This window comes from Triticum urartu, chromosome 6, assembly GCF_003073215.2.
Source record: "Triticum urartu cultivar G1812 chromosome 6, Tu2.1, whole genome shotgun sequence".
Lineage (NCBI taxonomy): Eukaryota > Viridiplantae > Streptophyta > Magnoliopsida > Poales > Poaceae > Triticum > Triticum urartu.
The window spans coordinates 36,515,917-36,528,679 of NC_053027.1; the positions used below are offsets into that span (position 1 = coordinate 36,515,917).

General features: G+C 46.6%; 2 protein-coding genes across 3 annotated transcripts; one reads left to right on the plus strand and one right to left on the minus strand.

The window, feature by feature from the left end:
- Positions 1 to 172: 172 nt before the first annotated feature.
- LOC125516065 lies at positions 173 to 2,744 on the minus strand. The gene is made up of 4 exons (XM_048681552.1): positions 2,553 to 2,744; positions 2,415 to 2,458; positions 1,982 to 2,121; positions 173 to 739 (listed from the first exon to the last, which is right to left on the minus strand). Exons 1-4 carry the CDS (start codon positions 2,640 to 2,642, stop codon positions 387 to 389), a joined length of 627 nt encoding a protein of 208 aa, XP_048537509.1. The 5' UTR covers positions 2,643 to 2,744; the 3' UTR covers positions 173 to 386.
- Positions 2,745 to 2,798: 54 nt separating this feature from the next.
- On the plus strand, positions 2,799 to 7,809 carry LOC125516062 (RNA N6-adenosine-methyltransferase mettl16). Of its 2 annotated transcripts, none has more exons than XR_007287224.1 (8): positions 2,799 to 3,175; positions 4,119 to 4,324; positions 4,438 to 4,828; positions 4,909 to 5,116; positions 5,585 to 5,660; positions 5,831 to 5,953; positions 6,041 to 6,104; positions 7,135 to 7,809. XR_007287224.1 is itself a non-coding variant. In XM_048681550.1 (8 exons), the coding sequence occupies exons 1-8, from the start codon at positions 2,937 to 2,939 to the stop codon at positions 7,203 to 7,205; spliced, it is 1,410 nt and encodes a 469-aa protein (XP_048537507.1). In that variant the 5' UTR covers positions 2,799 to 2,936; the 3' UTR covers positions 7,206 to 7,809. The 2 variants fall into 2 exon arrangements, 1 of the variants encoding a protein (XP_048537507.1); XM_048681550.1 differs by having other exon boundaries at positions 5,585 to 5,692.
- Positions 7,810 to 12,763: the final 4,954 nt, after the last annotated feature.

The window sequence follows — 12,763 nt, forward strand, 5'->3', positions numbered from 1 at the left end:
ATCGTATCATGTGAAATCTCTGATGCAGTTTTGGTCTTTGTTTAGAATTATTCAGCTCATGGACCGGTTAGTGTTCTCTTTGCAATTCTTTTTAGCTTCGGCAATTAACTTGTTCTGTTGTGATGTGATCCGTTTATTATGTCTCCTGTACCAAGATTTGGATGCATGGAAGAGTGCAGAAAGAGGTGTTAAGAGTGCGGAAATTCAGAGGTTACATTTCGAGTCAGTGAAGGTCAACAAATCAATAACACTACATTCACTTGACGCTTGTTTTATAGCTTGATAAAACCTGAACATCCACATTACCCCCCATTGCAAAAGATACTAAAACCGATAACAAAACTTGAAACAACCATGCATATTCGCCGCTCGTCCCAAAGAACCCTTTACTTGCCCAGAACCCACCATTCGACGGCGCGCCGGTACGGGTACCCCAACCTCTGCGCGAAGGTCGGCTCACGCTCACCTCTGCTGCGACGGAGACACTCTTCCTCGGTCGAATTGTTCGGTCCGAACGTGGCGCCTCCACGCGAGAGCATGTTGGCCCTCTCGGCGTTCTTGCAATGGCGCTTGAACTCCCTGTACCGCATCGTCTTCTCCTCCTCGCTCTTGTACTTCCGGTCATACTCAACCATCCAATCCTCGAACCTCGCCTTCATGGCCGCCTCCTTCACCAGGTCCCGCTCCTCGGCGATCATCTCCTCGAGCGTCGCCTCGTTCTCGTCGGTCAGCTCCCAACCTGTGAGCAAGACAGAATTCATATGGTCATATGATCATGTAACATTTGACAAGGAGTTGAAGGAGAAGGGAGTAAATTGCACGAAACCACCATTTTAAAGGCTAGGTTTGCAAAAAACACTACGTTACAATTCTATTGCAGAAAATACCATGTCTTGTGTAATCATTTTGCAAAAAACCATTGATCGACGGATTAGGCTTGTTTGAGCGAGTTTATGACAAGTGGGTCCACTTTTCACTGATGTGGCATAACGTTTCGTGCTAGATAGGTTTTAGCATGAATTTACAAACCAGTCCCTAGAGTTTTACATAGATCCTCCTAAAACAAAAAGAAAAAAGCAATCAGCCCTCCACGTGCATAAAACATGTAGCTGGCTTGGGGCGGCGCCGCCCAGGCTCTCCGTGCGGCCCAAGCTCTCCTTGCTAGCTTGGGGCAGCGGCGAGGTCTTGCAGGCGCGGCGGCGCTGCTCCTGCGACTTGGCAGGCGGCCGAGGTCAAAGGCAAGGCGGGTGATGGATGGATCCGGAGGTGGGGTTCCAGCTCCGGCGATAGCACATCGGAAGGGAGGCCAGCGACGGGGCTACTCGTCATGCGGCAGCGGTGGGGTGCTCCTAGTGAAGAAAAGAGAGAGGGGCAGAGAATTAGGGCGGGAGAGAGACAGTAGGAAGGAGAAGGGAAGGAGGGGGCGACAGGCGCCTGGCTTGGAACTAGGTTGGGGTGGTCCGGCGAGGCAGGGAGCTCGAGCTCATGGAGGCGCACGGGAGCAGCGGCGCTCGGGCACGAGGCCCTGGTCTTCAGGAGGAGAGGCCGCGTGGTCGTGCGTGCTCGGGGAGCCCCTCGAGCTCGAGAGGAGGCTGGAGTCTCGGCGTTCATGGGCACAGGGCTGCGGTGGAGGCGGATGTTGGCGGATCCGACGGTGGAGGCGGTGAGCTTCATCATGACGCGGTTGGAGGGCCTGGGGGCACCGGGAAGAAGGTTGGGGGCTTTTTTGATTTAAAACCCATCTAACGCTATCTCCCCCAAACCGTTATGCCATGTCAGCAAAAAATGGGGCTCACCTGTCATAAACACGCTCAAACGAGCGCAATCCGTCCATCAGTGGTTTTTGCAAAATGATTACACAAGATACGGTGTTTTCTGCAATAGAACTGTAACGTAGTGTTTTTCGCAAACCTAGCCTTTAAAATGGTGGTTTCGTGCAATTTACTCAGGAGAAGGACACTGAGGTCCGGTTGTTTGCTACCTGAAGATGAAGATGAAGATGTCGGTTGCTTTCTGTGTTTTTGTTTTCTGAGATACAGCTTTGCTCCGATCAAGGTGGCAGATAAGGCCCCCACCGCCGCAACGCTAGCACGCAGCTTGTTGCTGCCTCCCATCGGCAAACTGCAGAGATTGTCAATAACTTGTTTAAAATCAGGAAGCAAGATCAGAACTAATGGTAGGACTATATTGCTTTATTTCTCTCGCACTGTGTCTCTGACAGCTTTCAAGCAATAATTCGTCGCATCAAAATCTAGTACGGAATATCAAACTGGACAAGGACTAGGTCGAGAACGGAGAACATCCAATCTGTTGTCGGTCAATAAGATTAATTTGGGGGCAAAAGTAGAATTGGATCTTGATTCTACATGGGCATGGTGACGAACAATGTCCATGTATGTGAGGTGCCTACGTACCGGGCAGAGAAGCCAGATCCCCCGGCGCCGTCCGCACGGCTCCTCTGCAGATCGAGGAGGGAACAGGATCAGCCGGCCACGCGGGCGCAGATGCGGGGGGAGACAGCTAGAGAGAAGAAGAAGACGACGGCGGCGTACGGAGTGGTGGAGGAGCCGCCTCGCCGACTCTCCAGCGCGGATCCGGCGTGAGGACAGCCTCCCCGCGGCGAGGAATCGAAGCGGCGACATGTCTGCACCACGCTCCGATGTCGCTCCCCGTCCGCCCGGTGTTCGAGCTAGGGCTGTCCTTACGAGGGGGGAAAAAATACGTGGACCCTAAATGGACCCATCATTGTTTGGCAGCACGACCTGAAGGAAAAGAGATGCCCAAAGGCCCAAGACAGGCCCACGCGGCGAGCTGACGGCGTTCCTTCCGGAGTCGTGCCACTGCGTCCCCGCTCGCCGCCCCTCGCTCCAGCCGCCGCAGCGCTCTCCCCTCGGCCCCCAGCTCCCCCGCCGCGCCCGCCTACGAGGTTCCGCAGGATGGGCGGCGGGAGGAAGCGGCGGCGGCGCGACGGCCCGGACGCGCCGCCGGTGATGCACCCGCGCAACCGCTACGCCGCCGCGGCGCCGGACTTCGCGGCGCTGGCGTCGCTCTACCCCTCCTTCGCCCCCTTCGTCACCGTGTCCGGCGGGGGCCGCGCGTCCGTCGACTTCACCGACTTCGCCGCCACGCGGGAGCTCACGCGCGTCCTCCTCCTCCACGACCACGGCGTCAACTGGTCCGTGCAGCCTGCTCCTCCTCCTCCCGCCCCCTCCCCCTCAACCCTAAGATGCATTCCGCGCTGCTCCACTCCCGATTGTTCCTGTTCGGCTGAGCTGCTTATCTCTTTGCTGTTGTGCTGGTGGAGGATTGCAAGGGCGCTCCTGAATTCAGCTAATTGCGGCATCAAACTCACCTGCAATCTGACATACCTGTTGTCTTATGAGTTGCTCATGTCGCTCTTGGGATGGAAGTTCTGAAGTGACTTCAGGGCTTGGAGCTTATCAGGTTTTTGTGTGCATATTAGTGCTGTATGTCAAGACAACATTTCGTAATCCCCAAGAGATCATTTGATTTATCTTGCTGCGGTGCTTGCATAGTAATAACAGTAAACACATAACGAAGCCCTTTTGTTGGAACAAAAATCTGCCGAAAAGGATCTTCAAAGTAAGTATATGCTGCTCATTGCATTATTGTTCAGCTTCATGAGCACTTCCACCGGGAACTTCTGCAGAGAGAGTAGTCCATGTAAAGAATGGTGCTCAGCGTGCACATCATATGCCATAACTAGATGTCTTTATTCTTACTTTGGTCTCGCTATACAACAGGTCGTATTTTCGTGGCGCTGCGCCAAATCGATCCACTTATCATTTCTGTTAAGACATTTCAGTAAATAATCACATGTTGTTTTCATGTTTGAATTGTTTGCTGCATCAAATTTGTATAACTAAAGTTCAAATAGAATTACTGTTTAGCACAACTGGCAGCTCCCACTTTTGCTAACAATAAGAATCACTTGATTTTCAAAAAAATGTTGAAGCTTATAGTCCGTGCACACTATGTCCTCATATGTTCTATTTTTGAAACACTCATGTGTTCTTTTCTAATTATCACACACTATGGTTAGTGGGCAATATCACATTTTAATATGTTCGCATGATATATATCGTTCCTACTGTCAGGTGGATTCCGGATGGACAGCTTTGCCCTACTGTTCCAAACAGATCCAACTACATCCATTGGATTGAGGATCTTCTCTCTTCTGATCTCATACCACGAATGTCCAACTCAAGTGTGACAGTGAGGGGTTTTGACATAGGCACCGGTGCCAATTGCATCTACCCTCTCCTTGGAGCATCGTTACTGGGCTGGAGCTTTGTTGGATCTGGTATGCTTTTATCCTGTGTGCTAGAAGTTCCATGAAGCATAATCTAGGAATCCCTTAGTGACCTACTTAGCTAAATTAGATGGATCCATGCTCAGTTGGATTTTTGCTTGTAGATGTGACTGATGTTGCACTTGAATGGGCTAAGAGGAATGTGGAGAGCAACCCACATCTAGCAGGTCTAATTGAAATCAGAAACGCAAATGAAGCACCCTGCTCTTCGAAGTCTGAAACAGTTGCTGAGGAAGCAGTCAGTGAGAACATTCCAGAGCCAGTGGACAGTGTGGTGAGGGCAATAGCACCTATTTTTGTGGGTGTTGTGAAGGATAGTGAGAACTTTGACTTCTGTATGTGCAATCCACCATTCTTTGAGAGTATGGAGGAAGCTGGCCTTAACCCAAAAACTTCTTGTGCTGGAACTGCTGAAGAGATGGCTTGCCCTGGTGGCGAGCAAGCCTTTATAACACATATAATTGAAGACAGTGTTTCTTTTAAGAACTCTTTCAGGTGATTCATATCTGATGTTACAGCGGCCATAGTATTATGTCATTTTTTTTTCTGTTCATGATTTATTTGAAATTTTATAGGTGGTTTACGTCGATGGTTGGCAGAAAAGCAAATCTAAAACTATTAGCATCCAAAGTCCGTGAAGCTGGGGCCTCAGTTGTGAAAACTACTGAGTTCGTGCAAGGACAAACAGCGAGATGGGGCCTTGCATGGTCGTTCATTGCTCCGAGAAAAAATGTTATAAGATCCAGTACACCAGGAAAAGTCCACCATTCTTTCATGCTTCAGGTGGGCATCATGTCACCTTCCTTGATCATGCACCTTTGTCGCTTATAGCTCCTAAGTGCAGTTTGCTATAACTTTGGTTTTAGTGGTCTCTGTCATAAAGGTTACTGTTCTCCAATGAGATACTTCATCTTTGAGACAACTATCCTCTCTAGTTCTCATGAGTGTGATCTCTACATCACAGATAGCATTAATTCGTGTGCCTTAAAACGTTACTCCCTCCGTCCCAAAATAAGTGACTCAACTTTACACTAACTTTGTACTAAAGCTAGTACAAAGTTGAGTCACTTATTTTGGGACGGAGGGAGTACATCTCATCGTTGTTTGTAGCATTTCTTCGTCCTTGTTGACCAATTCTTTACAGAATAACCTATAGTTATGTTTTAGTTCTTGTTATCGCTAGTTTACTAGTACTAAGTTTCTCTTTAGCTTTTGTGCTTTAACGTACGCTCTCTGCATAATGAATTTCAGGGTCTCCGACGTGGAAATGGTGCGTTTCAGGTGTTGAAGTCAGCTGAGACCTTTTTCTGTGCATCTAATCTATCATGTAAAACCGATTCTCTGTCATTTTCTATTGATGTAAGAATCCTATTAATCTTCCACCTATTCATTTTCCATATAACATCATGACAGAGACCCACACTGATATGTCATTTTCTTAAGTGAAGTCTTAGTATGTCAATCTCTTGCTAATTGTTGTATGAAATATCTGTTTAGGTTACATTGCCAGATGAGCAGACTCAGGCTGCAACATTGGATTGTGATGACCTTCCTGGTTCTGTTGAAGACAACTCTACAAAGGTGCATAGCATTGTTACAGGAGCATCCTTCCGTATTTCGGTATGTCGATTACATATCGTATACTACTCATATGCTACCTATATCTACTTTGCCTGACAAACAATTTATAAATTTACTTCTACGTAGGTGTTTGAACAGATGCCTGGCACACTGTTAATCAAAGGTTCATTATTGAACAAGTCACTGTCAGGTACCCTTTGTTCTTTATGTGAAAAATATCACTTTTCTCAGACAAACATGCAGACACCTTTTGGGTTGCTTCAATACATCGCATGCTTATATTATCTTTACCTTATACTCCCTCCGTCTGAAATTACTTGTCGTAGTTCTAGATAAATCCATTTCTACCCATTTTTGCGACTAGTAATTTGGACAGAGGGAATATATAGTTTCTATGTTTCAGTTTTTACCACTTCCATAAGTGCAAGCCTAGATTCCGTTGTGTTACGACAGAGAGTTCCCGATACAAGTTTACCACACAAGCCGAGATATTTACCGAGTAGTGTGGAGTTTCTGGACAAACACCCCACAAAGCCAAAAACGAACAAACTACCAAAGTGACAGTCTGACATGGAAAATGCTGTAGCATTAGCATGTGCTACTTTGCAAAGTTATGTTGGTTCCTGTAGTGATGGCACTGTCCTGGCAGTAGTTGTCTATCCAGTAGCAGTGGTACTGATGCCTAGCTGGCTCTGGACAGCTGGTAGTGGCTAAAGGCACGACGGAGACATGATAGATGACAATTGGACGTGCTAGTGACCATTGTGAGAGGTTGGGCGGCTGGTCTGCAGGAGGCAGAGCCTGTAGACCCGGATCATATGCATGGCGTGTTGGTTTTGGAGGTGTTTCCTTCGTTATTGACCGCCGTTGCCATTGAAAAAATTCAGGCATACAGGATCATATCGGTGATCTGATCTCAGAGGCGAATAAGATGTCACTTCTCATATTCAGGCCGCATGAAGGCAGCATAGGTTACACGATGCTTCCTGGTGCACCTGCATTTCATTTTACTCATTCCTGCACCAATCATGACCTCTGGAATCCAAATCTAGCAGTGGCTCCGGCTGCGAGCACGAGCGGACAACACTTTCTTATGATAAAACTGTCATGCATATTGCACTGATGGCTTCTGTGGATCGCGGGCGATGAACAAAGGTCCAACTGATTTTATTGTGGTGAAAATTGACGACGACGCTAAACCATCGGTATTCTCTCTGCAGGTACCTTCACATCGCTGTTCTCCCAGCTGGAGGAGACGCTGAAGACGGAGTTCGTCAGCAAGGACCGGTAGCTCAAGAGTCCATCCCCGTCAACGGGGCCTTAATCATGAACAAGCGGATGAGGCTATTATTGTAACCCCTGCTGGCCTGAACTCTTTTCAACGCCAAGAAATGTGAAGCGTGGGCATCACGAGACTGACAGCAACGGCCCTGGCGGCGGCCGGTGGCAGCCACGAGCAAAGCCGTCACCGAAGGCGGCCTGCACCACACCCGATTCCAATTCCAATTCCATCTTTTGCTGCGCCGATGCCTACCAGCATGTTGTGTTGCTGTCATGGCGCCCCGTTGCTCGTCCGAATCTCGAAAGCGACTCCGGCGACGCCCGCCCGTTCGAGAACCTCGCCTTTGCTCTTTTCCAGATTCCGCCCACACGAGAAACGAACCTCTTCTTTTGTTGGCGTGGGCGTGTGTGCCGGCGTCCGTCACGCTTTTGGAGATGCACCGCGTCTGGCTCCGGTGGTTTGTTTGAGCTGCGCGGTGCAGGAAGGGAGCTGCCATTTTGCGGTTGACGTGTTTCAGATACGCTCGTGTTAGCAGTCCGGCAGCCGATTTTGACAGGCGTCTTCTGGTCATCGGCGGTGCTATATATCTTTCGGCAGCTCTTTGCTTTTTCTATCTAGTCTAGTATTACGAAAATCTACGGCAATGGCTTTATTGCAGTACGTATGAAACTGTGCCGGGTAGGCAGGCAGCATTGCAGTGTGGAGCCTACATGGAGAAAGCTTTCGTGCCGAGTGCAGAGTACCCAAATTTTTTGGGTTTATTTATTCAACGCGACACAAAAAATCTCACGGCGTACGTAGCCGGGTTGAACTTTGCCATGAACCCAATGACTGTCTTATGACCACTCTTTTGTCACGGGCCAGTCAAAGCCGTCGTGCACCATGGTGACTCTTCTAGCGGCCTGTCGTATTTTTCCATGACCTTGTACCTTTTTTGGTTGGTAAAAGATTTCAAAGCTGTCACGCCAATTCTCTTCAACCGATATCTACAAGTAGTCATCAACTGGTTAAAAACGAAACTAATATGGCAAAATTTAGTATATTACTCCACCAACTACAGAAATTGAGAAGATTTTTGTCATCCTGAGCCCTTTCGTTTAAAAGAAAAAACAGATGCATATGTGCTGTGTATGTGAGCATATATGTTGTATTGTGTTAAAAAAAAGTAAAAAAACGTGTAGGTTTGAAGTCATTTCTCGTAGTTCATTCAATTGAAAATCAAATTATAGTTCATTCAATTGAAAATCAAATTATAGAACGAACGAACGAAAGGGCCCTTGTTGTAGAGCATTTCTGGCTCACCACCCATCATTGCAATAAGAGACTTGCTGCAATTGCAAAATCGGAAGGATGACCCTTGTTCCAAAAGAGTTTGTTGTTTAGAAAGAATAGTACAACACTTTTATTTGTAAATAACAAGCCTTCTTGTTGAATTTCATTAAAAAAATCATCGTCATTTTAGGCAATGATCAGCTACTCCAGGGTCGCTCGATTGTCATGCTTTTGCCTCCCTCGTCAACTCATCGCCCCTCTACATGCCCTAGTTGCATACGTGAAAGTGCGTTATATCGACTAGAGGGGGGGGGGGGTGAATAGGCGATTTTTATGAATTCTTTACTGAGGAATTTCAGGGTGAGGAAATTCCTGAGTGAAGAACTACTTGCAGCGGAATAAGTACTCAGAAGTAAACATAACAGTGCATGAGCATGGTCTTCATGATGAAATGAAAACAAGCACAGAGTACAGAAAGCGTAAACACAGGATAAGACAAACAGACTGAAGAAATTGAACTGAGGAAATAGAGAAAGTCTTCAGTCAAAGTCTTCAAACAGACATGAACAAGCACACAACACAGAAATGAGGAAATGGAAGGGTTGAGAAAATGGAACCAGGTAGCTTGGTGAAGACAATGATTTGGTAGACCAGTTCCAACTGCTGTGACAGTTGTACGTCTGGTTAGGGCGGCTAGGTATTTAAACCCGAGGACACACAGTCCCGGACACCCAGTCCTGAACACGCAGCTCAGGACACTCAGTCCTCACCGTATTCCCCTTGAGCTAAGGTCACACAGACCTCGCCCAATCACTCGTGGTAAGTCTTCAGGTGACTTCCAAACCTTCACAGGCTTGGTCACTCGGTGATCCACAATTTCCTCTTGGATGCTCTAGACCATGACGCCTAACCGTTTGAAAGATGCACAGTCTTCAAAGGTAACAAGCATCGGATCCACGCAGGATCAATCTCTTCAGTGATGCTCAATCACTTTGGGTTTGTAGGTGTTTGGGTTTTCCTCACTTGATGATTTTCACTCAAAGTCCTTGGAGGATGGGATGCTCTCAAATGACAAGTGTCAGTTTCTCTCGGAGCAGCCAACCAGCTAGTGGTTGTAACTGAAAGTGACAAGTGTCAGTTTCTCTCGGAGCACTCAAAGTCCTCGGAGGATAGGGGGCAGCTATTTATAGCCTAGGGAGCAGCCCGACATGATAAGACATAGATGCCCTTCAATGGTATGACCGTTAGGTGGGTAGATACTTTGGGACAGCTGGCTCATAGCACAACAACGGTCAGAATTTTGAGTATCAAATTCCTCAGGGCTATCATGTTCCTCACTGTGTAGGCAATCCGCACTAGCGAATTCCTAACTCCTCAGTCAGAACAAATTCCTCAGAGACCAGAAGAACTTCGTCTCTATTACTGAAGAATATGACTGAACTGTATGAGATTTCCAATGGCTTCACTCAAAGGGATTGGTAGGTGTAGGATTTGAGTTGAGCATCACATGGAAATTTTTCCTTAGTATTTCCTTGACCCGCTTTAACAGTACGGTGTTTCCTATGACTCAAGAAAGAGAAAATGAAACTACGAAAACAAAAGTCTTCATGCTCCATGTTTCTTGAATGAATACCAAGTCTTCAGGATTACACCAATTTCTTCACTTTCAAAGTCTTCAATCGAAGAACTTTATTTTTAGGGGTCGACTTTCTCTGTAAATATCAAACTCCTCATAGACTTATAGACCTGTGTAGACTCACAAACGCATCAGTCCCTTAACCTATAAGTCTTCAATACACCAAAATCACTAAGGGGCACTAGATGCACTTACAATCTCCCTCTTTTTGGTGATTGATGACAATATAGGTGAAGTTTTCAACGGGGATAAACATATGACGTGTAAATACTGGAATTGAGGGATTTGATTGCAAGATATAGAAGAACTCCCCCTAAAGATGTGCATAGTGAGGAATTTGCTTTTGAAGCAATGCACACTTTGAAGAGTAGAATCATGGAGATCTCCCCCTATATCTTGTAATGCATACACGCATTTAACGTATAATATGAAGAAATTGAAATGCATGATGAAATATGGTGACTGATGTAATTCAGCATGCTTGCATTAATATTAACGAGGAATAAGCATGCAGGAAAACACAACAAAAGTATCAGGCCACCATAGAGTTTAAGATTACAACTCGATCCAGCAAAGTCTTCAAAAGAACGAGAGTTGTAATTTAGAAAAAAAACGCCCATATAGGTAGACCCGCTTGAAGACTAACTCAAATTTCTCCCCCTTTGTCATCGAATGACCAAAAGGATCGAAAAATGAGGACTAACGCCCCTGAAGAATATCAAGTTGACGGAGGAGCGCCAGCGTTGTTGGGGTCATTTGTTGTTGTAGGGCCTGCCGCAGTGTCGTCCAAGTCTTCATACTCGTCGGTTTCGCGCGATGAAGAATATGAGCTGGTCACCAAAGAAGGAACCTTGACCTTCCTGAATTTCTTCGATGGAGGTGCAGACCAGTCAAAATCTTCCTTGAGACCCATTTTCTTCAGATCTTCTTCACCATACAGATGTGATAGGACAGCCCAGGTGCGACCAAAAACTTCATGGAGGTAGTAATGGTTTTTCTTCACTGCATTATGTGTAGCAGTCATGTTGTGAAGAATAGAACCAAACTGACGCTTAACCCATTTATGGTTTCGATCCACCTTCTGGTGAAGACTAAGAAGCAACTCATGGTCAGTCATCACACATGGAGCCGTGGCTTGAGGAGTAGACTTGGGTGCATTTGCAGCAGAATCATGAGTGGCAGAGTCATCATTGGTGGAGTAAGATGCAGCTTTGCGAAACTGACCATCCAATGGACGAATGCCTTCATCAATGACCAGAGGTGCATTGCCCTTTTCATCAGCTGAGGTACAGGTCTGCTCGAGGACTTCAATCGGAGGCAGGTAGCTGAGGTGATTCTGAAAATCAGCCTTGTAGTTGAGTGAAGACCTTATTCTGAGAAATCTCATAATCTAAGGAGCATAAGGCTTCAACTCAAACGGAGAGAGTGCAAAATTTGCCAGAGTCCTCATGAAGAAATCATAATAATTGATAGGAATGCTATGAATGATGTTGAATAGCAGATTCTTCATGATGCCAACTATTTCCTCATCAGATGAGTCGTGGCCTTTGATGGGATTCATTGTCCTCGTCAGAATACGATAGACTGTTCTGGGCACATAGAGTAAGTCCTTTACGAGGAATTTGGTCCTTGGGGCTTGACCGGGCTTCAGAGGCTTCATTAACACTTGCATGTAATGAGCGGTGAGTTTAGGTTCTTGGTACAGGCAGCGAGCTCCTTCACTGGGTGGACTGATGGGCAGGGCGTGTGATACGTCCATTTTGCATCATGCTTTTATATCGATATTTATTGCATTATGGGTTGTTATTACACATTACGTCACAATACTTATGCCTATTCTCTCTTATTTTACAAGGTTTACATAAAGAGGGAGAATGCCGGTAGCTGGGATTCTGGGCTGGAAAAGGAGCAAATATTAGAGACATATTCTGCACAGCTCCAAAAGTCCTGAAACTTCACGGAAGACGTTTTCAGAATATATAAAAAATACTCAGCGGAAGAGATTCACCAGGGGGGCCACACCCTGCCCAGGAGGGTGGGGGCGCGCCCCCTACCTCGTGGGCCCCCGTGGTGGCTCTCCGGTGGCCATCTTTTGCTATATGAAGTCTTTCGATGGGAAAAAAATAACAAGCCATCTTCTCGGACGAAACTCCGCCGCCACGAGGCGGAATCTTGGTGGAACCAATCTAGGGCTCTGGCAGAGCTGTTCTGCTGGGGAAACTTCCCTCCCGGAGGGGGAAATCATCGCCATCGTCATCACCAACGCTCCTCTCATCGGGAGAGGACAATCTTCATCAATATCTTCATCAGCACCATCTCCTCTCAAAATCCTAGTTCATCTCTTGTATCCAATTCTTGTCTCCAAGTCCGGGATTGGTACCTGTGGGTTGCTAGTAGTGTTAATTACTCCTTGTAGTTGATGCTAGTTGGTTTATTTGGTGGAAGATCATATGTTCAGATCCTATATGCATATTAATACCCCTCTAATTATGAACATGTTTATGCTTTGTGAGTAGTTACGTTTGTTCCTGAGGACATGGGAGAAGTCTTGCTATTAGTAGTCATGTGAATTTGGTATTCGTTCGATATTTTGATGAGATGTATGTTGTCTCTCCTCTAGTGTTGTTATGTGAACGTCGACTACATGACACTTCACCAT

Excerpts from the sequence above, each read along its gene's own strand:
- LOC125516065 (XM_048681552.1), bottom strand. The coding sequence starts at position 2,642 with ATGTCGCCGCTTCGATTCCTCGCCGCGGGGAGGCTGTCCTCACGCCGG. Across the intron at positions 2,122-2,414 it reads GGATCTGGCTTCTCTGCCCG|TTTGCCGATGGGAGGCAGCA; the intron begins GTACGTAGGCAC and ends CAATCTCTGCAG. Across the intron at positions 740-1,981 it reads ATCTTCATCTTCATCTTCAG|GTTGGGAGCTGACCGACGAG; the intron begins GTAGCAAACAAC and ends TCTTGCTCACAG.
- LOC125516062 (XM_048681550.1), top strand. The coding sequence starts at position 2,937 with ATGGGCGGCGGGAGGAAGCGGCGGCGGCGCGACGGCCCGGACGCGCCG. Across the intron at positions 4,325-4,437 it reads CTGGAGCTTTGTTGGATCTG|ATGTGACTGATGTTGCACTT; the intron begins GTATGCTTTTAT and ends TTTTGCTTGTAG. Across the intron at positions 4,829-4,908 it reads TCTTTTAAGAACTCTTTCAG|GTGGTTTACGTCGATGGTTG; the intron begins GTGATTCATATC and ends GAAATTTTATAG.